This window comes from Myotis daubentonii, chromosome 1 (genome assembly GCF_963259705.1).
Source record: "Myotis daubentonii chromosome 1, mMyoDau2.1, whole genome shotgun sequence".
Classification (NCBI taxonomy): Eukaryota; Metazoa; Chordata; class Mammalia; order Chiroptera; family Vespertilionidae; genus Myotis; species Myotis daubentonii.
This window is the reverse complement of record NC_081840.1, coordinates 119934013-119960859: the sequence shown is the minus strand read 5'-3', so window position 1 is coordinate 119960859 and position 26847 is coordinate 119934013. Positions and strand designations below refer to the sequence as shown.

Below are 26847 nucleotides of genomic sequence, written 5' to 3'. Positions count from 1 at the left end.
TAAAATTCCAAATTCCCTGTCAGCTGCTACCTGACCAGGATACTGTCATCCAGTAGAAATCACCAAATAGACTATAAAATCAAAACCCATTTCCACCACACTGCCATCTGTGTGGAAACTGTTGTCCATGTGCTCAGTCAAAATCAGAGCCAGAAATAGGCTTTGCCCAGAATCAGATTTACTGTGTAAGAGCTATATTGTTCAGGCAGTTATATGAGGAAAGGGTCCAAGTCTCAGAAAAGGTACACTTTCAGGCCATGTGTTTGATTCTCATGTAAGGACCCAGAAGGACAATATATTAGTGAAACCTTCAGAAATAAACATCAATCAAAGAGTCAGAAACATTTTGTTCGTTATTTTGCAATTTGTTTTCTTTCATATAAGTGAGTCAACTAATAGTCTAAATCAAGGAAAAACTGGAAATGAGAAAAGAGAAAAAAAATTGCAGACTGGACATAGTAAGTCTTATTTGCACACTTTATGAGAAAACTGGTTAGCTGACAACTACAGAGTTTAATTTGCGTATTCTGCACTTGTGTAGGAAGCCTAAGGATAGCAAAGAAAACATTTTAGTTGTTTAAGAAATACATTTTAGCTGTGTAATACATGTGGCAATCCTTTTAAGGTCTTCCAGTCTCCTTCTACCAGCACTATTATCTTGAGTCAAGTATGTACCATTTCCCTCACTAAAATTTCTTCCTTATCAATATTAAAAAAAAAATAGAAGTAAACCAAATAAATTCCCTTAATAGGAGAATGGCATATCTAGTCAATAGAATATTATGCAGCCTTTAAAAATAGTTTATGTCCTTAGACCTAACAATTTTATTCTTAGTATTTCTGTTCTACCAAATTTCTGTTTCACAGAAATACTAATAGGATGCATACATACATACAAGGATATGTGCATAACAATGTTGGCTGCAAGATTATAATAGTGGAAAGTTGTGACAAAGAAAATGATCATCAGTAGGGAACTGAGTCCAACCATAATGTAGAACACTAGACAACCATTATAAAGAATAAGCAGATATGTATGGATTAACATGAAAGGGTAGCTACAATATATTGAGTACTTTCTCAATGAGGTGTATTGAGTATTATGTGATCTATTTTTATTTTTAAAAATAGCTTATTGGAGAATGTTTATATATAGAAAAAGACAAGTTAACAGTTTATCAATAGGATTCTAGTGAAAGGGTGCCAAAGAAGAATTTTATTTTATATCTTACTAGAGGCCCAGTGCATGAATTCATGCACCTTGAAAGGAACTGTGAGCTGCGAGGCTGCAGTGGGCACAGGGGTGGGTCTCAGCCCATCCTCTGCGCCCCCTCCCAGCCCTTCCCACTGCAGCCCCTGGTCCCCTGTCTGCCGGCAGCCCCGCTTCCACCAGCACTCCCACGCACTGACGGGGCCATCCCCGCAGCAGGTGTGAGAGGCAGCTGCCGGCCCCAATCGCCCCTCAGGAGCAGGGGGAGGTGGAGAAGCCCTGAGGGGCAATCGGGGCCGGCAGCCGCTACACCCACTGACAGCGCCGAGGATCGGGGCTGGCGCCAGGTGCCAGAAGCAGGTCCTAGCTGGGCTGGCGCTGGCAGCAGGTGTGAGCACCGGGTGGGACCACAGCGCACGGGAGCAAAGAATTTTCAGTAACCACCAGAGGCTCGTCCCGATGACAGTGATCAGCGCCCCACCTTGGTCTGGTGTCCCCGCTCACCTACTCTACCATCCCACCGCAGCCAATGCCCACCATGGTCTGTGCACGCCCTCTGGTGGTTAGCACACGTCATAGCGACTGGTTGTTCGGTATATATAAATAGATGTATATGTATATTTTTAGCAATAAGCAGTTACTACTTTTGTAATTAAACTTTATAGCACTTAGAGAGGTTTTAACATGGAAAATACTTTTGTTATGTTAAGTGCAAAAATGGTATATAAAATTTTATATATGTAATATCACAACTGTGTTTTCTTAAAGTGCATGGAAAGTGATTTGAGCACTGGCTGGTGTGGTTCAGTTGGAGCATGGCCCTATTCACCAGAAGGTGGTGGTTGGATTCCTGTTCGGGCCACATACCCAGGTTTCTGTTCAATCCCCAGTTAGGGCTCGTGTGTGAGGCGACCAATCAATATTTCTCTCCCTCTCTCCCTCTCTCTCTTCCTTTCTTCTCCCTCTTCCACCACCCTCCTCCCTCCTCTCTCCAAAGTAAAAATAAAAATGTTTTTAAAGTGATTTGAAAAAACACACAACAATGTTCCAGAAGGAGACTTCGGGTAATTGGAATAAAGTTTTTAAATGACCACCATTAAGGGGCAATGTTGGAATCCAGGTAAAACCAGAAAGAACTGGTAGAAGATGAAAGGCTCACCAAACTGGAAATCACGATAAATTTTAGTATGAGTTCAATAAATGCAGGAATATAGGTAGTTTCTGAGAACATTAGCTATTTAAAGGTCTTTTTCTGATAATTTGCTGCTATACCAAAATAGAATAAAACTATGTTTATACCCTTTGCCAGTAGATTAAATAAAATGCATTAGTAAGTCAAAGAATCTTTTTATGAAAAATATATAGGAAAGCAAATGCAAGATTAAAATAATTCATAAGCCCAGCTGGTGTGGCTCAGTACTTGAGCGTCAACCTATGAACCTAAGAACCAGGAGGTTACAGTTAGATTCTCAGTCAGGGCACATGCCTGGGTTGCAGACTCAATCCCCAGTGTGCGGCATGCGGGAGGCAGCCTATTGATGATTCTCTCTCATCATTGATATTTCTGTCTCTCTCCTTCTCCCTTCTCTGAAATTAATAAAACAAAATTGTACATAAGACTATGTGAATTAAATCATTGTTAAAATATTAAGTATGAAATTGCCTTTTATAATATTTTCATGTACTATAACTTGAAGGAATTAAACAAATTAAAATTTTAGATATTAACTTCAAAGACCAAAAACTCAGTGCCATGTTCCTAAGGTACTCTAAACAGACTGCTTCACATTCTATAAATTTAGCTCATAACTCTATCAAAATATATTTACACTTTTCTCTTTTACTCTCATTTCCTTTTCCCTTTATTCATTGTTTAGTGTCATCAAAGCTTATCCTGATGAAAAATAATTTGACTGATTTTGAGACCAAAAAGGGCCTGTCATGTTGATAATAATTATGTGTCCTAAAGTCTGGTTTTAAATATTTGCAGAATTTTCTATAGCAAGTTTAATTCCTGACTGACTTCTAGATTCTTGAAAATCTTATACTCATACACACATTTTCCACTATGACCACTGCCCTCTTTATCCCCATCACCACCACCACCACTGGCTGTTGTGTCTGGCATACATATGAATGTTCTGTTCTCTAAGCAGAAATTAATTACAGAATAAATCTAATATAAAATGTCCATACTGGATTATTTTTTCTGAATTACTCTTTCAACTGCGTATGTCTTTAAATGTACCTAATAAGAAGTTGACTGAAATTTGCCTCATTTTTATTCCATTGTGTCCTTTTAATCCTGACTACTATATAATCAGTCATAGAAATTATGAGATTTCAAGAAAGTAAAGTCAGGCCTTCGAGGCATTTTTTTTTTCTCATTGGTATTTTTCTGGGTTAATTTTTGAAAGAGTTCATAGGTTTTTCGCAAAATTTGATGAGGAGTAACAAGTCCCTAAGGTATATTTAGTAGTTTATAGTCTTATAGTTTAATTGACAAGTAGCTAAAAAGTTTTCAAATAGACATTGCTTTAATTTTTTTAATCCTCACTTGAGGATATGTAGAGAGAGAGGAAGGGAGGGAAGAATGTGTGTGCCTGATGGGGAATTGAGCCACACCAGCCAGAGCTACCTTACTTTAATTTTGTTTTATTTCAAAACTATTTGATAAGAGGCAAAGTTTACAGATAAGTATTACTGAGAAGGGTTATAGAATACCACATGTCTAGATTTTATTGTGTTGGTAAACCTCAAGAAAATATATAGACAGTATGTATAATTTCTTGTCTGTTCACTCCATTTTTAAAATGTTCTATAGTCATGTTGAATATGAAGTGATCCAGAATAATTGAGATTGTCGTTGGTGAAGAATTCTGAACACTTGGATCATGTTCTCATTTAGTTCTTTAACTATGATTAGGTAGAACTTCAAAATTCTATCCTGGCACTTTTGTACCTTAAGGATCAAAGGAGGTATGTGAAAAAGGAATTGGAAACTGTAAAGTACTAGACATATATAAAGTGTTATATACTTTGTTTTAAATAAAAGACTCATCTATCTTTAGAATATATTTTAGACTTGCGACCAGCTCCCTGGGCCAGAGGATGGAGGGTGAAGGCCTGTGAGAGGCTGTGGCTGGCAGCGGCTGACCCAGAGGGGCGGGGAAAGTGGTCTTCTTTGGCCCTAGCTGGGTTGCCGTGTCCTGCTGGGGTCCAACCCCAGCAGGTCCAGGGGTTCCCAAAGGCGTAGACGGAGTCAGCGAAGAAGGAAGGACTCGGAGACAGCATTCAGTTGATCAGCAGCCTAGCCAGGATCTCCAGCCAGGATCTCCAGCCAAATTCTGGTCTGGATCTCCAGAGAGGTTCTGCTGTTTATTGTCTTGTTACATCCGTATTTATACCAGTTGATTTTAATCCTGTCAATTTCTATTACAAAGGTTAGGGCGTTTCTTATCTCCATTCCAGGGAGTAAAGATTATGTAGCTTAAGCATGGTTGTTTGTAGTTAAATTGATTAACTACCCGCCTGGCACTTAGTTAAGGAGTTTCATCCCCTCCCTAACTTCAGGGAAAAATCCCTACCTGGGGAAACAACCTTTCTGGGAGAGGTGACCTTGGTTAAAACACACAGCGCTAAGGGGAGCAAACATATTAAGAACAGTATGCTATATACGCCAGGTCCCTTGAAACATATGCTGTGCAGATGTTTCTATCCTGCAGTGACTGTGTCAAGCAGCAAGGATGGACCGGCTTCCGGCAAATTCCCCCTTTTTTATTTTTTAAATGATAGCACATGCAAATCAGTGGCCACCTCTCAGATTGGGCCGTTTAAAACTCAGAAGAAGACTTTCAAGCAATGACAGTGAGCATAACTATAAACATAGTGGATGGAGTGCACAAGGAGCCCCATTCCTGTAGAAGGTTGCCGGCCTCTTCAGTCAAGGGATTACAGCTGTCCTCAAGTTGTTGGTTTGATTGTCTTTGTCTGGCTACCGGGCGGCATCACTGGCGACGGGCTTCCCGAAGCGTCAGCGAGTTGAAGGGCTGCATCAAAGGGTCCATCAGGGCCGTGGTTGATGGTGTTGTCGGTGTCCGAGGAGGAGTAAGCTGTGCCCTCTGGGTCAGCTGATATGGAAGATGGAGGGTAATAGAGAGAAAAAGAAGAGAAAGCAAAAGAACTACAAGGCATGGAAGTGTTTAGAAAAAAGAGGGAGAAGAAAGGGAAGAAGGCAGCATCCTGACACAGCCCTTTCCTTCAGCTGCCCCTTTCCCTGTGGTCCAAGGTAGAAATGGGAAACAAGTCCTGTTGCAGTGAGAGGGCAGCTGCTGTCAGCCAGTCTCTGTCTTTACCTGGGTCCCGATCTGAGCCCCATGGGAAGCGGGAAGCAGCCATGGGGACAGGAGACCTTCCTCAGAAGGGGCGAGTGTTCAAGCCCCTGAACCATTGGGGGGGTGAGGATCTGTGCCCCACCTCTCTTGAACCCCAAGTTCTCTCCTACTGGCCCCCGACTGTGCCTGTCTTAGGTTGCCCCACCCTGTGGGGTCTTACCCGTCTTTGACTACCAGCCATCTCTGGGCCAAGTAGGGTGATGTGAGGTTCAGTTCTGTCTCCTTGGTAGCCTATGTCCCTCTGGCCTCCATGCCCAGCAACTGCCTTGGGATCCCCTTGCCTGCTGGCGGGGCCCCGGCATTGATCACATATCTTGGGGAACCCAGGTTTCTTCTCCAGGGAGGGCCCAGCTCACGCTATTGGGTGAGAGACAGATCCATGGTACCAGCCACCATGAGGCTTCAACCTCAGCATGAACAGAGAGCTCAGGCAACAGCTATGGGCAATTGGATTGTTAGAAGAGGGTCCCTCTTGACACCAGGGTAAGAGGGGCCAATACAGGACAAAGGAGAGTCCCGGAACAGGGCTTTCTCAGCCCAGGATGTCAGGCTCTTGGCACAAGACAACTCCATGTATGGGACATATACCAGACACCCCTAATCACGGCATAAAAGGTAGGTGCCCTTCCTGGAACAGTAGGGTAGGGATATTCTAGAAAAGGCTGTGTTCAGGAAAGAAGGAGAAAGGCCAAAGAACCAGCAAACAAGTAGTTAGATTTTAAAAAAAGGAAAAAGGAAAGGAGATGTGGGGCAAAGCTGAGACATGTGGAAAGACAAAAAGGAGGCACATGTGATCCTCCCAATGGACAGATTGTTCCAGCTCAGGGCTGCACATCTGCTGCAGATGGGCACTGGTCAGGTGTGCTATGATGAGGCAGAGATGGCGGGCGGTGAGACATAAGGTCGGACTAGACAGTCTGGAATCCACACAGGTGAGTCTGCGTCCTGTGGAAATATACAAGCATATCCTCTCTCCCAGGTTAAAAGTACATCAGGTCCCTTCCAGGCTCCTGTAAGCGAGTCTCTCCATTTGACAAGGGCTTTAGGTTTAGTTAGATCAGGGTTCCAATGCCTGTACATCGGGGAATTTCCCTCAGAATCTACATTTAGTATATTAATTACAAATAGAGCATGTTGTAGAACATGATGAGGAGAGGAATATTTAAACTCATTTTCTTGTAATTTTTTAATTTGTGTTTTTAAAGTTTGGTGAGCCCTTTCTACTACTGCTTGGCCTTGAGGATTGTAGGGTATTCCTGTAGTATGTGTGATGCCGAATGTAGAGCATAAGTTTTTAAAAGCTCTAGAGGTATAGGCAGGCCCATTGTCTGTTTTAAGTGCCCTTGGTATTCCTAGGTAGGAAAAGCATTGGAATAGATGTTGACTTACATCTTTAAAGGCTTCTCCTGTACGTGCAGAAGCAAGGATAACATGAGAAAAGGTATCAATACAAACATGCACATAGCAAAGTTTGCCAAAAGATGGGACATGAGTAATATCCATCTGCCATAAGTCACAGGGTCTAAGTCCTCTTGGATTAACTCCAGTAGCAGGGCTAGGAAAATGAGTAGGACAATGGCCGCAGTCACGCACAATACTTCGAGCAGCTTCTCTAGATATGCGATAATATAGACGGAGAGCAGAAGCATTTTGATGGTGAATGGCATGAGACCGCCGGGCTTCTTCTAGAGCTGTACAAACTACTGGGCGAGTTAGTAAATTCGCCTGATAATTTCCTTCGCTTAAGGGTCCTGGTAGGCAGGAATGAGCTCTAATATGTCCAATATAGAAAGCCTTTTCTCATTTATGAATGTAAGTTTGTAGCTGAGTTAACAAAGAGAAAATGGCTGTTCTTCCTTGTGGGAGAGAGGCGGTCTCAATATGAGGAAATAATTTAACTATATATTGAGAGTCAGTGTACAAGTTAAAGGGAACCTGTTGCAATTGTTCAAAAGCATAAATAACTGCCAAAAGCTCTGTTCTCTGAGCTGACGTCTCTAGAGTTTGTTGAACATGGGTTATTGAGTCAATGATTGTTACTGCCCTACCATTAGAGGAGCCATCTGTGAATACTAAGGAGGCAGGAGGTGATAATGGCTCTTTTGAACATTTAATAGGAAATATAAACGGATGTAGGGAGAGAAATTGCAAGGTGATCATGGCAAATGATGTAAAATTTGTCCTGGGAAGTTACCTATAGCTATTTGCCACTCTTCTTCAAATTGTAATAGTGTGTCTAATTGTTCTCTTTTATAAGGTATTATTATCTCAGTAACTTCTCTTCCAAAGAGTTCGATACTGCGTCGTCTACCTTTGATAATGAGAGTGGCCACTAGGGAGGGATAGGGTGGTACAATCTTCCTAGGAGTGACAGGTAAATGTATCCATTCTAATGGTCCTTCCTGCCATAAGCATCCTGTAGGAGTATATTTAGTGGCTAGAATAATTAAGGCCCAAGATTTGGAATAATCTAGATACTGTAGTTGCTGTTTATTGATGGCCTGTTCTATTTTTGCTATAGCCTTTTCTCCTTCTACAGTTAATTGTCGGGGAGACTTAGGGTTAAAATCTCCCTTTAAAATGTCAAATAGAGGTTTTAAGTCAAGAGTGGTTATTTTTAGATATGACCTGACCCAGTTGATATCACCTAATAGTTTCTGATAATCATTCAATGTGTTTAAATGATCTTTTCTTAATTGTAAAGGCTGATGGGTGATAGTAGAGGTATGTAATATTCTGCCTAAGTAGGAAAAAGAAGGTTCAGTCTGAATCTTTTCTGGGGCTATTTTTAGACCATGTTCTTCTAAAGCAAGGATGGTCTGAGTAAGAATTTCCTGTAAAGTAGCCCGATCTTTATGAGCTAGTAAAATATCATCCATATAATGAATAAGATATAGATCTGAAAATTTCTTTCTAATAACTTGCAATGCCTGATCTACAAACTTTTGACATAATGTAGGACTATTTTTCATCCCTTGTGGGAGAACCTTCCATTGATATCTCTGATAAGGCTGTTTAAAGTTTTCTGATGGTATGCTGAATGCAAATCTTTGACAATCAGCCGGGTGAAGAGGTATAGTGAAAAAACAATCCTGTAAGTTAAACAACAACACAATACTCCTGTGGAATTGCCACAGGGGAGGGCAATCCAGGTTGTAAGGAGCCCATATCTTCCATGGTGGCATTTATGGCTCTTAGATCTTGCAAAAGTCTCCACTTGCCTGATTTCTTTCTTATTACAAATATGGGTGTGTTCCAGGGACTATTTGATGGCTCTATATGTCCCTCTGCTAATTGCTGATCAATTAATTGTCGGGCTGCTGATATTTTCTCAGATGTTAAGGGCCATTGCTCGACCCATACTGGTTGTGACGATTTCCAGACTATGGGATCAGCAGTCCTAAAGGCAATGGCCCCAATTATAAATCCTGTCGAGGAGTGTGAGGTATTACTTTCTTTTCCTAATCCCTTTCCTGGATTAAATCTCGTGTCTAGCATCTGTAATGTTACTCTATCACTGGGGCTATATAATAGAACTCCCATTTGAGACAAGATATCTCTTCCCCATAATGTAAAGGGGATAGTTGTAATTACATAGGGACAGAATGTTCCTGAATGTTGATCTTCATCAGCCCAAGTTAAAATCTGAGAACTCTTTTTTACATTAGATGCCTTGCCTAGTCCTACTAGGGAAGTGGAGGTGGTGTGCGTGGGCCATGAAGAGGGCCAATCCTTCCCTGCTATGCAGGAAACATCTGCTCCTGTATCCAATAGACCTTCAATTGGTTTTCCCTGAATTTGTAAAATTTTTGTAAGTCTAGTAGCATGGATTTCTTGTATCCAAAATGCTGCATCACTAGATCCAAAGCCTCCGGCCCCTCTAGCTTTCTGGGTAACAGCTGTCCCTATTTTATGTATTGGTAACAGGAGTAATTGGGCAATTCTCTGGTTGGGCTGTATAGTCGTGGTGGGTGGGGAAAGTAAAATCTGTATTTCTCCTGTGTAGTCTGCATCAACAACTCCTGGGATGACTAAGATCCCCTGTAACGAGGTGGAGCTCCATCCTAATATTAAACCTACAGTTCCCTCAGGCAGCGGCCCAGACACTCCTGTAGGAATGGCTGCTACTGGCGAGTCTGGGGTTAGTATTGCATGGGTGGTTGAGTGGAGGTCCAATCCTGCACTGCCTGGGGTTGCCCTGAAGAGGTCACTGACTGATCGAAATTTGCAGAGGGGTTGAAGGTTGATGCCCCTATTATTGCAGGGGCCTGGGGCTGGCCCCTTCTCAAGTTTCCCAATTGAGGTGATGGGATATAACCTCCTTGGGAGCTATTTGTAGAGTTTAAAGGCCGACCATTTTTATGGTATTTTGATCTACATTCCTTTTGCCCAATGGAATCCTTTCTGACATCGGGGACAAACGGTTTTTGGAGGATTAATATTATTCCCTAATGTATTTCCAGGCTGTCGAGGAGCTTGCCATCTGGCCTGAGTATTATTATTTTTATTTGGGCATTCTCTGCTAAAGTGCCCAGATAAGCCACAAGAGTAGCAGTTCATATTTCTTTTATTACCTGTATTATTGCTGGCTTGTCCTATAGCCTGTACATATTGAGGGTATGTCTCCCCTTTGAGAGCTGCAGCTATAGCTACACCCTGTATAAATGCTGGACTTACATCAGCACACTGTTTTATAAAATCATTTATAGTTCCTGTTCTGGGAATCGGCCTTAATAAAGCCTGACAGGTATTATTAGCATTTTCAAAAGCCAGTTGTTTGATTAGGATATCGGCTGCCTCTTTGTTATTGATTACTCTCTTGACTGCCTGTATGAGGCGAGAAAGGAAATCCTGATATGGTTCCTCGACCTTCTGTTTAACCTCTGTAAGGGTGGTTGTTTTTCCTGCTGTATAAGATAAGGGATTTCCAGGCATTTACTGCACAACTGGTTACTTTGGTAAGTGCCTCTGTGGGCATATTCATTTGCTCCTGAGCCGTGTTAAAATCACCTTCTCCTAATATCATGTCTAGGGTTATTCCTTTTCTGGTTTTTTTGCTAGTGGCTACAGCTTTCTTAGCAAGATCATCATATTCAGTTTTCCATAATAAATAATCACCTCCTGAGAGACAGGCTTTACAAACCTGTGACCAATCATAAGGAGTCATCCATTTACTGGCTAGGGTTTCTACCAAGGTTTGTGTGTAAGGAGCTAGAGGTCCATATTCAGAGCAGGCCAATTTTAATTCTTTAAGTACTTTGTAAGGTATAGGCTCCCAGGTGGGGTTTCCGTCCCCACCAGACTCATTCTCATATGTAACTGGGAAGCAGAGTGAGAATTCAAGATCTCCATTAGCTTCAGCTTCTCTTATCGCCCTTTGAAATTTAGACATGGAGCTCATAGGAGCCACAGGCTTCCTTTCTAATTTGGGGAGCCTGTTTTGAATGGGAGGGCCTCTCTCCTCTCTACTGACTGGAAAGGACCAATGGTCATGTTTATGATATTTATTCTCCTCCCGATCAGTAGGCATAGCTAAATTGCTTTTAGATTGAGCTGAAGACAATGATGATGTATCCTCTCTGGGTGGAGCCGAGGGACTATTTAAATTTTGAGAAAGTTCAACCGTTTTCGCCTCTGGTGCCAAGGTGTCACAGATTGAATTCCAGAGGGAAAAGACATTTGGCAGGACCTTCTCAGATCCATGATAGTTGTAATAGTTCTTTAGTTGCTTTCCTACTTCAGTCCAAGTTTTTAAATTAACAGTTCCATCCTCAGGAAGCCATTGACATACGTCTTCTCTAAAACTTTCTGTCTGACTGGGAGTAACCTTAACTCCTCTGCTAGCAAGCATATGGGTTAAAAGATTAATACAGAGTCTTTTTTCTTTAGACTCAGTATGACCCATCCTGTCAATCTAAGTTCTGTACTAACTACCCGCTTACCCTACTTATCCTCTATAGGGGTGGTCTGCAGCACCCTACGGTGCAGTCCTATCCGTCCCAAGTACGGGGGGACTTACCTAAGGGTCCCTGTTCGGGCGCCAGATGCCGGGGTCCAACCCCAGCAGGTCCAGGGGTTCCCAAAGGCGTAGACGGAGTCAGCGAAGAAGGAAGGACATGGAGACAGCGTTCAGTTGATCAGCAGCCTAGCCAGGATCTCCAGCCAGGATCTCCAGCCAAGTTCTGGTCTGGATCTCCAGAGAGGTTCTGCTGTTTATTGTCTTGTTACATCCATATTTATACCAGTTGATTTTAATCCTGTCAATTTCTATTACAAAGGTTAGGGCGTTTCTTATCTCCATTCCAGGGAGTAAAGATTATGTAGCTTAAGCATGGTTGTTTGTAGTTAAATTGATTAACTACCCGCCTGGCACTTAGTTAAGGAGTTTCATCCCCTCCCTAACTTCAGGGAAAAATCCCTACCTGGGGAAACAACCTTTCTGGGAGAGGTGACCTTGGTTAAAACACACAGCGCTAAGGGGAGCAAACATATTAAGAACAGTATGCTATATACGCCAGGTCCCTTGAAACATATGCTGTGCAGATGTTTCTATCCTGCAGTGACTGTGTCAAGCAGCAAGGATGGACCGGCTTCCGGCAGTGTCCCACAGGGCTAAGGACGACTTCTTGCAGCACTATGCAGTCTCCATCCCCTTCTCCATTCCCTGGGGCCTGTCCTGTCTCCTGGCCTTGTAACTCGAGAGACCATTTCTGTATGTAACTGGAATGAGAAAAAATGATGAATTCTCAGTTCCCTGACCATGCCCGCCAGCATGGAATCAGAGACTCACACTTTTGACCCTCCCTGTCGATCTTAATATGTGGGCATTAGCTTTAGTCACTAACCTCTCTGTTTACCCTTCTAGAGCTGGAGTCTGCACACTGCGGCCTCTCGCCAAATCTGGCCCACCACCTTTTTTTTGTAAAGCCTGTGAGCTAGAATGGTTTTTACATTTTTTTAATAGTTGAAAAAAGTCAAAAGAATAATTAATGTTCTGTGACAGGTGAAAATGATATGAAATTTAAGTATCTAAAAATACAATTTTATTGGAATACAAAAAAAAGAATATATTTTAAGGGAACCATGACCATGTGTTCATTTACATGTGGGCTACAGACTAGGAAGAAGAAACTTGCTTCAGTAACAATAGTTGAGTGGTTCAGTGACCTTCAGCTGTCATGTACTGTCTGATGTTGAAACACAGATGGCATAGTATGAGAGGCTATGCCACTGAATAAAAAATATACTTTTCTCACCCTAACCTGTTTGTCTCAGTGGATAGAGCATTGGCCTGCAAACCAAAGGGTCCTAGGTTTGATTCTAGTCAAGGGCACATACCTTGGTTGCCGCCTCCTCTCTAGCCCAGGTCCTGGTCGGGGTTCTTGCTGGTGGCAACCAATCAATGTGTTTCTCTCACATCAATGTTTCTCTCTGTCTTTCACTCTCTCTTCCACTCTCCCTAAAAAAAAACTATGGAAAATATCCTTGGGTAAGGATTGACAACAACAACAAAAGGTTCTTTTCTCTATTCAAGTTGCTATTTCACTCTTTTTGTTATTACAGTCTTTGTTTCCTAGCTGTCAGATTTGTACTATAGGAAGGTAAGATATAAAAAAGATTTGGGGTGAAGTAGTAAAAAGAGGGAAAAATTTGTTTTTTCTATCATAAAATGAAAAATACTGTTATTTTACCATACTAAATATGGATGTTTACTTGTATCATTGTATATTTGATAAATTTATAATTTTTTCTTTTAATCTGAATTTTATAATTGGGTCTAAATTATTATCTCAGTTATTGCACAAGTAGCCTTAACACAAATTTGCTAACTTATTCTGTTTCTATAGTTTTCAGCATATGATTTCATCCCTTCGTCAAAATTAAAGCCCTCCCAAGGAATGTCAGTCAATGATGATTTATGTTTTAGCAGAAAAAGAGTATCAAGAAACTTATTTCAAAGTAGTCGGGATTTTAACTCAGATTCACTTCCTGTATGTGCTGCTGGTAAGTAATACGTGCAGATAATTGATATGTTGAACTAAGTGAAATGTGTCTCTAAACTTTATAGTTTATTTAAGGGCTCATAGAACTTACAATCTAGTAGGCAATTTAGATTCAATAAATATTTGTTAAAGATCTGATAAGAGCGGACACTTAGACATAAATTGTCTCTTAAGACCCTGGAGGGGCTTCTCATTGAAACCCTTTAAGTCCTAATATAAGTCAATATTATTGAGTATCTCCTATGTGTCAGGTACTTTCCTAAGTACTGGGCATATAGCTGTCAACAAAGAGGAAAAGCTTTGTGCCTAGTAGATCTTGCAGTCTGTTTGGAATGAAGCAGACATTAAATTAATGTAAAACAGATTAGATGGTGATAAATGCTATGGAAAAAAATAAGCAGAGAAGAGGAATATGAAGGAAGTTCTATTTTAAATAATGTATTGAAAGAAGGCCATAATCAGATAAAAATACTTGAAACAAACTACATAGATATCAAGAGAGAAGAGCAAATAATTCCAGGAAGAGGGAACAGCAAGTGCAGAGTATGGAACAAGTTTGAGAAAGATCAAAGAGTCTGTTAAGTCTGGAATGAAATGAATAAGAGGAAGAGAAGGAGAAAATGAAATTCAAGAGATATTAGGACCCTAGTCCATTTGTCTCAGTGGATAGAGCGTTGGCCTTCGGACTAAAGGGTGCTGGGTTCAATCCCAGTAGGAGGCACATGCCCAGGTTGTGGACTCAGTCCCCAGTAGGGGGCATGCAGGAGGCAGCTGATCAATGATTCTCTCATCATTGATGTTTCTCTCTCTCCCTCTCCCTTCATCTCTGAAATCAATAAAGATATATTTTTTAAAAAAGAAATATTAGGTGTTCTTATTTATAAGACCTAATGGGCTATTGAATAAACTTGACATTTACTCTGAATGAGGGATATTTTGAGGAAAGAAATAACATCATTTGCTTTGTTTTGAACATTATATTTATTTATTGTTTATTTGTTTTAATATATTTTTATTGATTTCAGAGAGAAAGAGAGAGAGAGAGAAACATCAATGATGAGAGAATCATTGCTCGGCTGCTTCCTGCACGCACCCTACTGGGGATTGAGCCTGCAGCCCGGGCATGTGCACTTGACCAGAATCAAACCCAGGACCCTTCAAGCCCTCTAGAGCAGTGATGGTGAACCTTTTGAGCTCGGCATGTCAGCATTTTGAAAAGCCCTAACTTAACTCTGGTGCTGTGTCACATATAGAAATTTTTTGATATTCGCAACCATAGTAAAACAAAGATTTATATTTTTGATATTTATTTTATATTTTTAAATGCCATTTAACAAAGAAAAATCAGCCAAAAAAATGAGTTCGCGTGTCACCTCTGACACGCGTGTCATAGGTTTGCCATCACCGCCCTAGACCGATGTTCTATCTACTGAACCAAACCAGCTAGGGCTTGAACATTATATTTAAAATAGACTTAAGGAGGGCAAGGGTGAAAACAGGGAGTCTGTTGTAGTAATCCAGGCTAGAATTGATGGGGGCTTTGACCAGAGTAGCAGTGAATGTAATTAAAGTGATTAGATTCCGATTATATGTCAAAGGTAGAGTTGATAGGATTTGTTGATGGATTGGGTATAGAGCAGCCATGGGCAAACTACGGCCCGCGGGCCGGATCTGGCCCGTTTGAAATGAATAAAACTAAAAAAAAAAAAGACCGTACCTTTTTATGTAATGATGTTTACTTTGAATTTATATTAGTTCACACAAACACTCCATCCATGCTTTTGTTCCGGCCCTCCGGTCCAGTTTAAGAACCCAAAAGTTTGCCCACCCCTGGTATAGAGGGACAGAGGGAGGGAGGGAGGGGAGGGAGGGAAAAGTCAAGAGTACCATAAGGTTTTCTTGGTTAGAGCAACTAGAAAGATGTTTAATTGTCTAAGTAAGTGTTACAGAAAGTAAATATAGTAGTTCAGAGTACATTGGCATTGGCATGGGCATATCAGTCAGAAAAGACATTGAAGAGGAGATAGTATTTGAATTTCATCTTTTTGGGATGTATATGATACAAGTAGTTAGATGGAAAGTATGACAAGTGCAAAGGCTTAACATTATTGAATTTTTTTTTTTTTTTAAGAAAGAGAGAGAGGAAGGGAGAGGGATAAAAAGAGAGAAACATTGATGAGAGAGAAATATCATCCATCAGCTGCCTCTTGCACACCCCTTCTGGGGATCAAGTCCAAAAACGGCATGTGCCCTGACTGGGAATCAAACCAGTGACCTCTTAGTTCTTGGGTCGATCCATGCTCAACCACTGAGCCACACCAGCTGGGCTCAAAGGCTTACATTAAGAAAAGGCTTGAGATATTCTGGGAGCTGTGTAAAGACAAGATTCACTATAGATGGTCAAAGATAAATTTGGATTTAGGGATCCCTGTAGCTAAGCTGCTCATACTGGTAAGCTATAGGGACCTATTGGAGATTTGTTGTTGTTATTGTAAAGGAAAAAAGCTAGTTGATAGTTATTTACAAATGGAATAAAAGGAATAATTAGGAAAATTTGATGACTAGGGGAGTAGAGAAAGATGTTAAAACTTAACACCTGACTAATTAGAAAAATGATCATGTATGTGTTAACAAAATTAGTTGGAAATGAAAAATATTTTATAAGGTAAAGATGGAGTTTGTCATAGATGTTAACATTTATTTAATATTCAAATGATATCAGTTACTGAAATTTGTTGACTATGAGTTTGGACACAATATTTAGAAAACATTGTTATCCTAGTAGAATTTATAGATCTTTATGCAGTAAGTAGTATTCCATGGTATTTTCATATAAAAATGAAGTGTCATAATGATTGTATAGTTTAATGTTTATTTTCGGGCCTGCAATTGATGCATGTGCCATTGTCCAGAGTTGAACCCAGGACCCTTCAGTCCAAATTCCAATGCTCTATGCACGAGCCAAACCTGCTAGGGCCTAGTAGTACAGATTTTAAATAACTGAATGATAAGACAACATATAACCCAATTCTAGATTGGATGTTACAGATTATAAGTATATAGGAATTCAAGAAAGGAAAAGATAATAGGTATTGAAGTGATTTATAAAAATACCAAGAAAGAGGCTGGATTTAAAGAACAAAGGGTTGCCCTAACTGGTTTGGCTCAGTGGATAGAGCGTCAGCCTGCGGACTCAAGGGTCGCAGGTTTGATTCTGGTCAAGGGCGAGTACCTTGGTTGCGGGCACATCCCCAGTGGGGAGTGTGCAGGAGGCAGCTGATCAATGTTTCTCTCTCATTGATGTTACTAACTCTCTATCCCTCTCCCTACCTCTCTGTTAAAAAATCAATAAAATATATTTAAAAAAAAAAAAAAGAACAAAGGGTCTGTGATTGGCAGTGAGGCAAAAGGGACTACTGCAGGTAGGGAGAATAACAAAAGCATGTATGTGAGAATTAACCTTGAAGATGTCCAGTACCTGAAGGATAAAGGAACTTGAAATTATAAGAAGAGAATTTTTAAAATAGTTTCAGAACTGCAAGTGATCAGCTGATTTTATATATAAACTAGGGGCCCGGTGCACGAAATTCGTGCACTGGGTGTGTGTGGGGAGGGGAGTGTCCCTCAGCCCAGCCTGCCCCCTCTCACATACTGGGAGCCCTCAGGTGTTGACCCCCATCACCATACAATCGCAGGATCGGCCCCTTGCCCAGGCCTGATGCCTCGGCCAGAGGCATAGACCCCCATCACCCTCCGATTGCCTGAACGGCCCCTTGCCCAGGCCTGACGCCTCCGCCAGTGGTGTCAGGCTTGGACAGGGGACCCCTATCTCCCCCCGATCACTGGCTCTGGCCCCCGCCCAGGCCTGAGGCCTCTGGCCCAGGAATCATGCCTGGGCAGGGGACCCCCATCTCCCTCTGATCGCTTGCTCCACCCCCCGCCCAAGCCTGACGCCTCTGATCCAGGCTTCAGGCCTGGGCAAGGGGACCATCATATCCCCCCAATCCCCGGCTCAGCCCCCCGCCCAGGCCTGATGCCTCGGCCAGAGGAGTTGACCCTCATCATCCTCCGATCACCAATCACCAGATCGGCCCCTTGACCAGGCCTGAGGCCTCCGGCAGAGGTGTCAGGCCTGGGCAGGGGACCCCCAGCTCCCCGTGGTTACAGGCTCCGCCCCTGCCCAGGCCTAACGCCTCTGGCCTAGGCGTCCGGCCCGGGCAGCGGGGACCCACAGCTGCAGCGGCCCCGTGATCGTGGGCTCCGCTTTAGGCCCAGGCAAGGGACCCCTAGCTCCCGGGACTGCCAGCTTCGACCGTGCCCAGCTCCCATCGCTGGCTCCACCCCTACTTCCTGCTATCACTGGCCAGGGCGGCAAAGGCGCCTGATTCTCCGATCATGGCTGGGGGGCAGGGCAAAGGCGGCCCCAGGGCTGCCTTTGCCCTGCCCCCCAGCTCTTAGCTCCCCCCTGGGTTTCCGATCACTGTCAGTGGCAGGGGGCTTCTTCCTGCTTTCCCTTTCGCCTCCCTGCATTGTGCCTACATATGCAAATTAACCGGCATCTTGTTGGCAGTTAACTGCTAATCTTAGTTGGCAGTTAACTGCCAATCATAGTTGGCAGTTAATTTGCATATAGCCCTGATTAGCCAATGAAAAGGGTATCGTCGTACGCCAATTACCATTTTTCTCTTTTATTAGATAGGACTAGAGGCCTGATGCATGAAATTCATGCAAGAGTAGGCCTTCCTTCCCCCAGCTGCTGGCACTAGCTTCCCTCAAAGCCCTGGCTTCATCCAGAAGGTTGTCCGGAAGGACGTCCAATCTAATTAGCATATTACACTTTTATTATTATAGGTAAATGAATTCCAGAGAGGCCATTATTACCTTCTTTAATTCAGACTTATTCCTCTGCCCAGAATTAACCTTAGCTAGCCACAGGAGAGGGAAAGCAATCTGGGAAGTATACCTGGATAAGATTGGAAGCTATGTGAATGCTGTGTTATATGTTAGGAAAGAAGGTAGACGTGTTTTGCAATAGAAATTTTGGGGGTTGAGTGTATACTACAAATACTAGGAAGAAGGAAAGCCAGGTCTGAAGGAACATTCCATGGTAAGAGAAGGGAGCATGTAGGAAGAAACTGCCTTTGTTTGCATTTTTCAATATGCTTTTCTCTGTACTTTACCTGTCTATTTTCTGTCCTTTAATCCCTGCTGCTAATCAGCTCTGCCAGTAGCAAAAGCTTTATGCCTTTCTTGCCTGCCATGATCACTATCCATGTATTTTTATATTTACTTCCACACAAATGATACCATTTATGAAATTAGATTTATTCATGAAATAAAGCTAACTTTTATTATATTTTTATTCTTCCTTCCAAAGGCACTACTGGGACTCATCAGACAAATCTTTCTGGGAAATGTGGACAACTTGGATTTTCACAGATATGTGGTAAAACTGGAAGTGTGGATTCTGACTTACAATACCTGGGGACAACTAACAGTTATCAAGATAAAGGTTTCAATTCCAAATTTATTTAAATACAAATGATATATAAATGTTGTGTGGGGTTTTCAAACCTAGCTTGTATGTTATTTTGTATAATCATACTCATCAAAAAAATTATATTTTAGTAAAAATTTTCATAACATTTAAATAGCTATTACCCCAAAATGCTAAATACCATAATCTTCATATAAATACTAGAGGCTGGCCTAATACAAGAAAATCGTGCAAGAGTAGGCCTTTCTTCCCCAAGCTACCGGCACTGGCTTCCCTCTGGCACCTGGGACCCAGGCTTCCCTCACAGCCCCAGCTTCCTCTGGAAGGATGTCCGGTCTAATTAGCATATTATGCTTTTATTATTATAGTCACTGATTAAAATTAGAGTTTCTACTCATGGTGGAGATGAGCATTTTAATACCAAGTAATTGAACGTAATATTATTCATTAAGGAGTACTGTGTTAGCAGAAGAGAGTTATTTTCCATAACAGTTTTAAATTTTGAGGCTATTTAGAATTTATTATATTCCCTGTTAGGAACCATAACTTCCTGACTAGCTTTCATTTCAGATCTCGTATATGTCTGAAAGATATAGAACAAAAGGAAGACTTGAGGCTGTCAGTCATATGGATTTTGGATTTGAAAATGTGTTTTTTTTCTTCCATGCTAAGTAATAGCTTTATCAAGTATTATTTAGAGGTAGGAACAAATCAAATATTTCTAAGAGATATTTTCATTTTTGTTGTACACTTACTAAATTTTTTTGAATGATACCGATGTATGTACCTCTTTCTGTATTTGGTGATGAAAAGTAATTCTCATTTGAAATTAGTAAAGAGGATTTAGTTAATATAGCACTTATATTTTAACTACCTTTTCCTCCATCCACTCCAAAGGGCCATGTAATTCCATAAAGTTTTCCTTTGTGGTGTTCTTCCCAATAAAATAATTTATCTTTCTTAATAATATAGGTATTTCCTAAATCTTGGCTAGATGCCTTTGGGACTCATAATTTTTTTTTAATATATTTTATTGATTTTTTACAGAGAGGAAGGGAGAGGGAGAGGGAGTTAGAAACATTGATCAACTGCCTCCTACACACTTTGCACTGGGGATGTGCCCGCAACCAAGGTACTTGCCCTTGACTGGAATCGAACCCGGGACCCTTGAGGCTGCAGGCTGACGCTCTATCCACTGAGCCAAACTGGTCAGGGCGGGACTCATAATTAATAGATGCAGAGAGGATTTTCTGTGTTGCTTGGCCTGTTCCTGTTTAGGATATCCCTAAATGGTTACATTACCTTTGAAGGCTACCTTCACTCTCAGTGCTTAATCAGATCTTTGTAGTGCATCTAATTTTCTATAACCTCTCAGAATACCTATTATAGAGCAGTGGCTAAAGAGATGCCATGTTCTTCTAAAGTCAAGATTTAGAGAGGAACCAAGATGGCGGCATAGGTAAATACCGGCTCCCACAACCATAACTAAAATACAGAACAACCATCATCCAGAAACACCTGGAAGCTGGCTGAATGGAAATCCTACAACTAGAAAAGTAAATAAAGCACACTGAGACTGGTAGGAGGTGAGGAAGTGCAGAATGGGCTGGTCCAGCACCCATGTGTATCATTTTTTTTAACCGGGAGAGAGATCGTCTCTGTGGAGGCCACCCATGAGGAGCAAGGGGTTCCAGCCCCACACCAGAAACCCGGACCAAGACCCCGGAGCTGGGAAGAGAAGTCCCTGTAACTTTGGGCTGTAAAAACCAGTGCAACTTGGGGCTCAGTGACACCGAGGCTGCTGGAAACCCAGCTGTTCCTCTTAAAAGGCCGACACCACAAACAGAACTTACAAGGTCCTGCTTCCTCTGAGCTCCAGCACCAGGGCAAGGCTCTGGGGGACCCAGACACATACGAGAAGGAACTGGATTGTCTAGCATTGGGGCAAGTACTCAGGGGCAGCTTTCTCTCAGACAGAGTTGCTTGCAAGGATCATTGTTCCTATGCTGGGACCTCCCAGTAGGTTGCAAGGCTGACTGGTGCCATTTCTTTCTTTTTTTTAATATATATTTTATTGATTTTTTACAGAGGGGAAGGGAGAGAGATAAAGAGTTAGAAACATCAATGAGAGAGAAACATCGATCAGCCGCCTCCTGCACACCTCCTACTGGGGATGTGCCCACAACCAAGGTACATGCCCTTGACCAGAATCGAACCCGGGACCTTTCAGTCCGCAGGCCAACGTTCTATCCACTGAGCCAAACCGGTTACAGCTGACTGGTGCCATTTCTGTTTGCTCCACCCTGGTGATTCCCTAAGACCCTGCCTCATCCAATTTACAACCCCACCCAAGCTGTGTGCAGCAGCTTTTGCATATGAATGGCCTGTTCTTGCTCAGGCTAAAATCTGTCAAACAAGCTGCAGCTGGGTCAGGGAGCTCCAAACCTATCAATTAACCAGTTAACTGCCACGCGTCCAAAACGGAAACAATCCCCACACACTACAGTATTTTGAATTTAATTTAAAAAATCAATTTGCAATGGATATTATAAAAATAAATATATTACAATTCAGGTGTTCTTGAATATTTTCAGTTGAAAATTCTCACGAAAAATTATTTTAAAGTTGGTCAGGGCTGCCACTTAGGGAAAACATTTTTTTTTTTTTAATTCTTCCAAAGGAAATTTTTAATTATTTTTACGTAGCACATACACAATGGGGGAAAAAAGTATTATTTATACTTAGTTATTATTAAAATTGTCTTAGTGTATGATAAAGTTCAAAACACAGTACAACACATAACGGCACATTACATTGTTTATAAAAGTATTTGGTTTCTTTTTGCTATTTTGTACCAATACTAGTAGAAGAGCATACCAAACACCTTTTCCACGTAGGTTTTATTTTCCAGTCAGCAGATATTCCCCAAAAAAATGTCGTTTGTATAATCTGGATGGCAAGTCGGTGGTATAACATTTTCTTTTATCAGGTTGTGCTAATTTATGTTTTTTAATTAATTGCATGATTACCTGTAACTGGAAATCACCAAGTGTAATATTGCTAGTTTTTTTGCGGCTGTAGACACACGTAGCGTGTGGGGAAGGTCCGCTGCTTGCGTCTATATAGACACTTATAGTGTACAAAGGGTAAAGGGCCCAAGACCTGGCACCAGAACCAGCCTGCCTTGCTTCATAGCTGGGCCTCATCTGGGCACTTCCAAACCCAATACGAAGAGGAGGAAGCTGCAGATGTCTCTGTAGCTCCTGCTGGGTGGCCCTAGGCAGTGACTGACTTTGCACCTCCCTGGAGACCCAAGAGCCAGTGTACCCAGTGGTCAGTGTCAGACCATACCAGATTACACCTCTACACATCCATAAGCGACACACTCAAGGGGCAGATTCAGTGAGCGCCAAAGCTCCACTGAAGCAAGTACTGCTCTAAAAGGGTGTCTCCTGCATAGGAGCTCTCCCATTGTAGTCGCAGCTTGTCCTCACAGCCAATTGGCCTCGAGGTCAATTCCTCCCAGTGACACCAACAGCAATCAAGTCTCAACTACAACAAGACTGTGCACACAGCCCACAAAGGGGTGCACCTAGAGTGCTCAGTTCAGGTGACTGGGAGGCTTAGCCACTGGGCCCTACAAGACACCTACTACACCAGGTGCAATGGGCCACTAGTCTATACTAATAAAAGGGTAATATGCAAATTAACAGTCACTCTGCCACAAAGATGGTGGCGCCCATAGCCACAAAGATGGCGGCGCCCATAGCCACAAAGATGGTGGTGCCAGCTGGAACCAGCCAGAGCGAGCAGGATGCTTGGCTTCCTTTGGGCAGGACACTTGGCTTCTTTTGTCGCCCCAGTGACAAAGGAAGCCAAGCCTCCCACAAGCCCCTGCCAGCTGCTCAGGGCCGGCCTCTGGGCGGTGGCTATGGAGCCGGCCCGGAGTGGGCGGCATGTGGCTCCGGCCCAAAGCAAAGGTGGGAGGTGGCGGCCAGAGCGAAGGCCCAGGTCCCAGGTGCCAGAGGGAAGCCGGTGCTGGCAGCCAGGGGAAGGAAGGCCTATTCTTGCACGAATCTTCATGCATCAAGCCTCTAGTCATTTAGAATTGAAGGTCAGATAAAGAGCTTCACAGACAAGAAAAGGTTAAAGGAGTTCATCACCACCAAATCAGTATTATATGAAATATGGAAAGGTATTCTTTAAGAAGAAGAAGAAGAAAAAGAAAAAGATCAAAATATGAACAACAAAATGGCAACAAATACATACCTATCAATAATTGAATCTAAAAATCAAAATAAACAAATAAGAAATCTAATGAACAGAATAAAATGGTGAATAAAATAGAATCAGAGGCATGGAAATGGAACGATTCTCAGAGGGAAGGGCGGTGGAGGTGCGGGAAGAGATTAAACAAAGATTTTATGTGCATATATGCATTACATAGGGGCACAGAAAATGGGGTTGAGAAGGCCTGGGGTGGGGTGGGAACCAGGTGGAAGGGGGCAATGAGGGTGAAAAAGAGGGACATCTGTAATCTCAACAATAAAGATTTTTTAAAAAGTCAAGATTTAACTTATTAGTAAGTTATACATTAAAAATTTTGTCAAGCCCACCACCTTCTCAGCTAACATTCTCCATGGTATTTCTGAAGGGCCCGGAGTATGAATGCCAAATGCCAAATCATCTAGAAGTTCCCATCCCAATTTTATTTATTTATTTTTTTTTAATTAAATCTTTATTGTTCAGATTATTACATTTGTTCCTTTTTTTTTCCCCCCATAACTCCCCTCCTCCCAGTTCCCGCCCCACCCTCCGCCCTCACTCCCCACCCACTGTCCTCATCCATAGGTGCACGATTTTTGTCCAGTCTCTTCCCACATCTCCCACACCCCTTTACCCCCCAAGAATAGTCAGTCCATCTATGTCCCTGATTCTATTATAATCAACAGTTCATTCTGTTCATCAGATTATTTATTCACTTGATTCTTAGATTCACTTGTTGATAGATGCATATTTGTTGTTCATAATTTGTATCTTTACCCTTTTCTTCCTCTTCCTCTTCTTAAAGGATACCTTTCAGCATTTCATATAATCCTGGTTTGGTGGTGATGAACTCCTTTAGCTTTTCCTTATCTGTGAAGCTCTTTATCTGACCTTCAATTCTGAATGATAGCTTTGCTGGATAAAGTAATCTTGGTTGTAGGTTCCTGGCATTCATCACTTTGAATATTTCTTGCCACTCCCTTCTGGCCTGCAAAGTTTCTGTTGAGAAATCAGCTGACAGTCGTATGGGTATTCCCTTGTAGGTAACTGAGTTTCTTTCTCTTGCTGTTTTTAAGATTCTCTCTTTATCTTTTGCTCTTGGCATTTTAATTATGATGTGTCTTGGTGTGGTCCTCTTTGGATTCCTTTTGTTTGGGGTTCTCCGCGCTTCTTGGACCTGTAAGTCCATTTCTTTCACCAGGTGGGGGAAGTTTTCTGTCATTATTTCTTCAAATAGGTTTTCAATATCTTGCTCTCTCTCATCTTCTGGCACCCCTATAATTCTGATGTTGGTACGCTTGAAGCTGTCCCAGAGGCTCCTTACACTATCCTCGCATTTTTGGATTCTTTTTTCATTTTGCTTTTCCCGTTGGATGTTTTTTGCATCCTCGCATTTCAAATCATTGACTTGATTCTTGCGCTCCTCTGGTCTGCTGTCGGGCGTCTGTATAATATTCGTTATTTCAGTCTGTGTGTGCTTAATTTCTAGTTGGTTCCCCAATATAAGATCAAGGGTCTTATTAGTTTTCGTGTAGATCTCATTAAGTTTATCGACAGCTTCTAAACAGTTCTTGAGAGACCTTAAAAGTGTGGTTCTGAACTCTATTTCTTCCATTGACAATTTTGTCCTGTTTCTTTGTCTCCGCATTTTGTTATGCTTCCTTGGTGCACCCCCTAGTGGTCTTTGTTAGCAGTCTTATAGATAAATCTTGATTGTTGTAGCTAATTCCAGGGAGGGTTTGACCTCCAGGCCAAGTGGCTATGGGAATCAGCTGTGTCAGCAGTGAGAGAACTTCTGTCCTCTAGGGAGGTGCTAATCTAGCCTTTGCCTGAGGCTATCCGGCAAATGCCTCTGTGCAGGGCTTGGGTAGGGCGGGTCGCACAGGATCAACAGGGTGGGCCGGAGAGAGCAGTTATGGCGGCTCTCAGTCCTGTCCCCAGGGGCTCTGCCTCTCTGAGTCCCAGTACCCGCTGCAAAGCTCGGAGAGAAAGCTGCACTCGCTCTGACCGAAGCCAGACAGTCCCGCTTCTCCCGTTTGAGTCTGGGTCCCTAAAGACTCGCCCGGATCTGGTGCTCAGAGTCTGCGACTCCCTCCCGATTGAAAACAACAACCACGCCCTCCGCCGCCAGCCCGCTCCGCGCACTCCGCACCTCAGAATTTGACTTCAGCACTGCGCCTCCTCTGAGTGTCCGTATGCGTTTCTCTTTCCTCCTAGTTGTAGGACTTCCACTCAGCCAGCGTTCCTGTGGTTCTGGGTGATGTCTCTTCCGTTTTTTGGTTTCACTTTTGAAGTAGTTGTTCAAAGCAGCAAACTCTGGCGTTAACCTATGCCGCCATCTTGGTTCTCCCTTGTGTGTCCCATCCCAATTTTAAATGCTGCAGTGAACCATGCTAAATGTTGGACGTGTTGGTTTCTTTTGTTGCAAACATTGGGTCTCTCTATGTGTATAAAGAAATCTGATGTTTGATTTCTTTGTAAGAAATATACAGAGTGTCCTTCCCCAAATTATACACACTTTAACAGCTGATCGCTAAATTTTGAAAATGAAATGTGTTTTAATAAAATTTCCTTTATAATTATTAAAAGTGTATGTACACATTAATGGGGAATACCTTATATTTAAATCTCTTAAAAAAGAAATATATAATTATACCCTGGCATGGAAGCATCAGAATCTATTAATAGAGCACTTAATTGAAATCAGGAAATAAAGTTTTCATTCTGTATATAAATTTTGACCACTGTAGCCCATTTTCCACCCAAATAAGATTTAGGTAGTAGCAGAGGTTCTAACCTTGTCAAATATGAATTAAAAGTAAATAATATATATTGCTTAAGTCTTCAGAAGAATGTTGTATTTATTAGTATACATAAGCTAGGTCTTTTGTCATGGAAAGTATTCCAAAAAAATATTGAAGGAAAATTTAAGGGAACCCCTAAAAGTACAAGTAGACTTTTATATTAGCTGAAGAGTAAAACGAAAAAGTCAATAAAAGGTAAGAAAAAACGTAATAAAGAAGAAGCACAAAATAAGATGGTTGAAGTAAACCATATCAGCAGTTGCTATAAAGATAAATGGACAGAGTGGACATTTAAATAACAGAGATGATTAGATTTTTAAAATTTAAAAGCTAAGTTACACCCAAAATTGATCAGAATAGAATTGGAGAAAGTAAAGCATGCAAAACATGCAGTAGTCCCCTCTTATTCACAATTGTGATTTCTACAGTTTCAGTTACCTCACAGTTAACCTAGATCCAGAAATACTAAATGGAAATAATAAATTTATTTATTTTACCCAGAAATAAATGATTTATAAGTTTTAAACTACGTACTGTTCTGAGTAGTGCAATGGAATCTCTCTCTCACTTGTCCCACTGAGGACATGAATCATTTCTGTGTCCAATGTATCCACTCTGTATACACTACCCAGATCAACTGTTGTGGCATTGCAGGGCTTGTATTCAAGTAATC

The 26847-nt window shown here is 41.8% G+C and overlaps 1 protein-coding gene across 8 annotated transcripts in view; it reads left to right on the top strand.

The window, feature by feature from the left end:
* Positions 1 to 26847, top strand: part of TOGARAM1 (TOG array regulator of axonemal microtubules 1) — a 138006-nt gene that overhangs the window by 21488 nt on the left and 89671 nt on the right. For 7 of the 8 annotated variants that reach the window (XM_059659146.1, XM_059659121.1, XM_059659130.1 and 4 more), the window contains exons 2-3: positions 13452 to 13608; positions 18985 to 19119. In XM_059659146.1, coding sequence (XP_059515129.1) covers positions 13452 to 13608; positions 18985 to 19119 — 292 coding nt within the window. The remainder of the gene's footprint in view (positions 1 to 13451; positions 13609 to 18984; positions 19120 to 26847) is intronic. The other variant, XM_059659113.1, reaches the window with a different exon arrangement.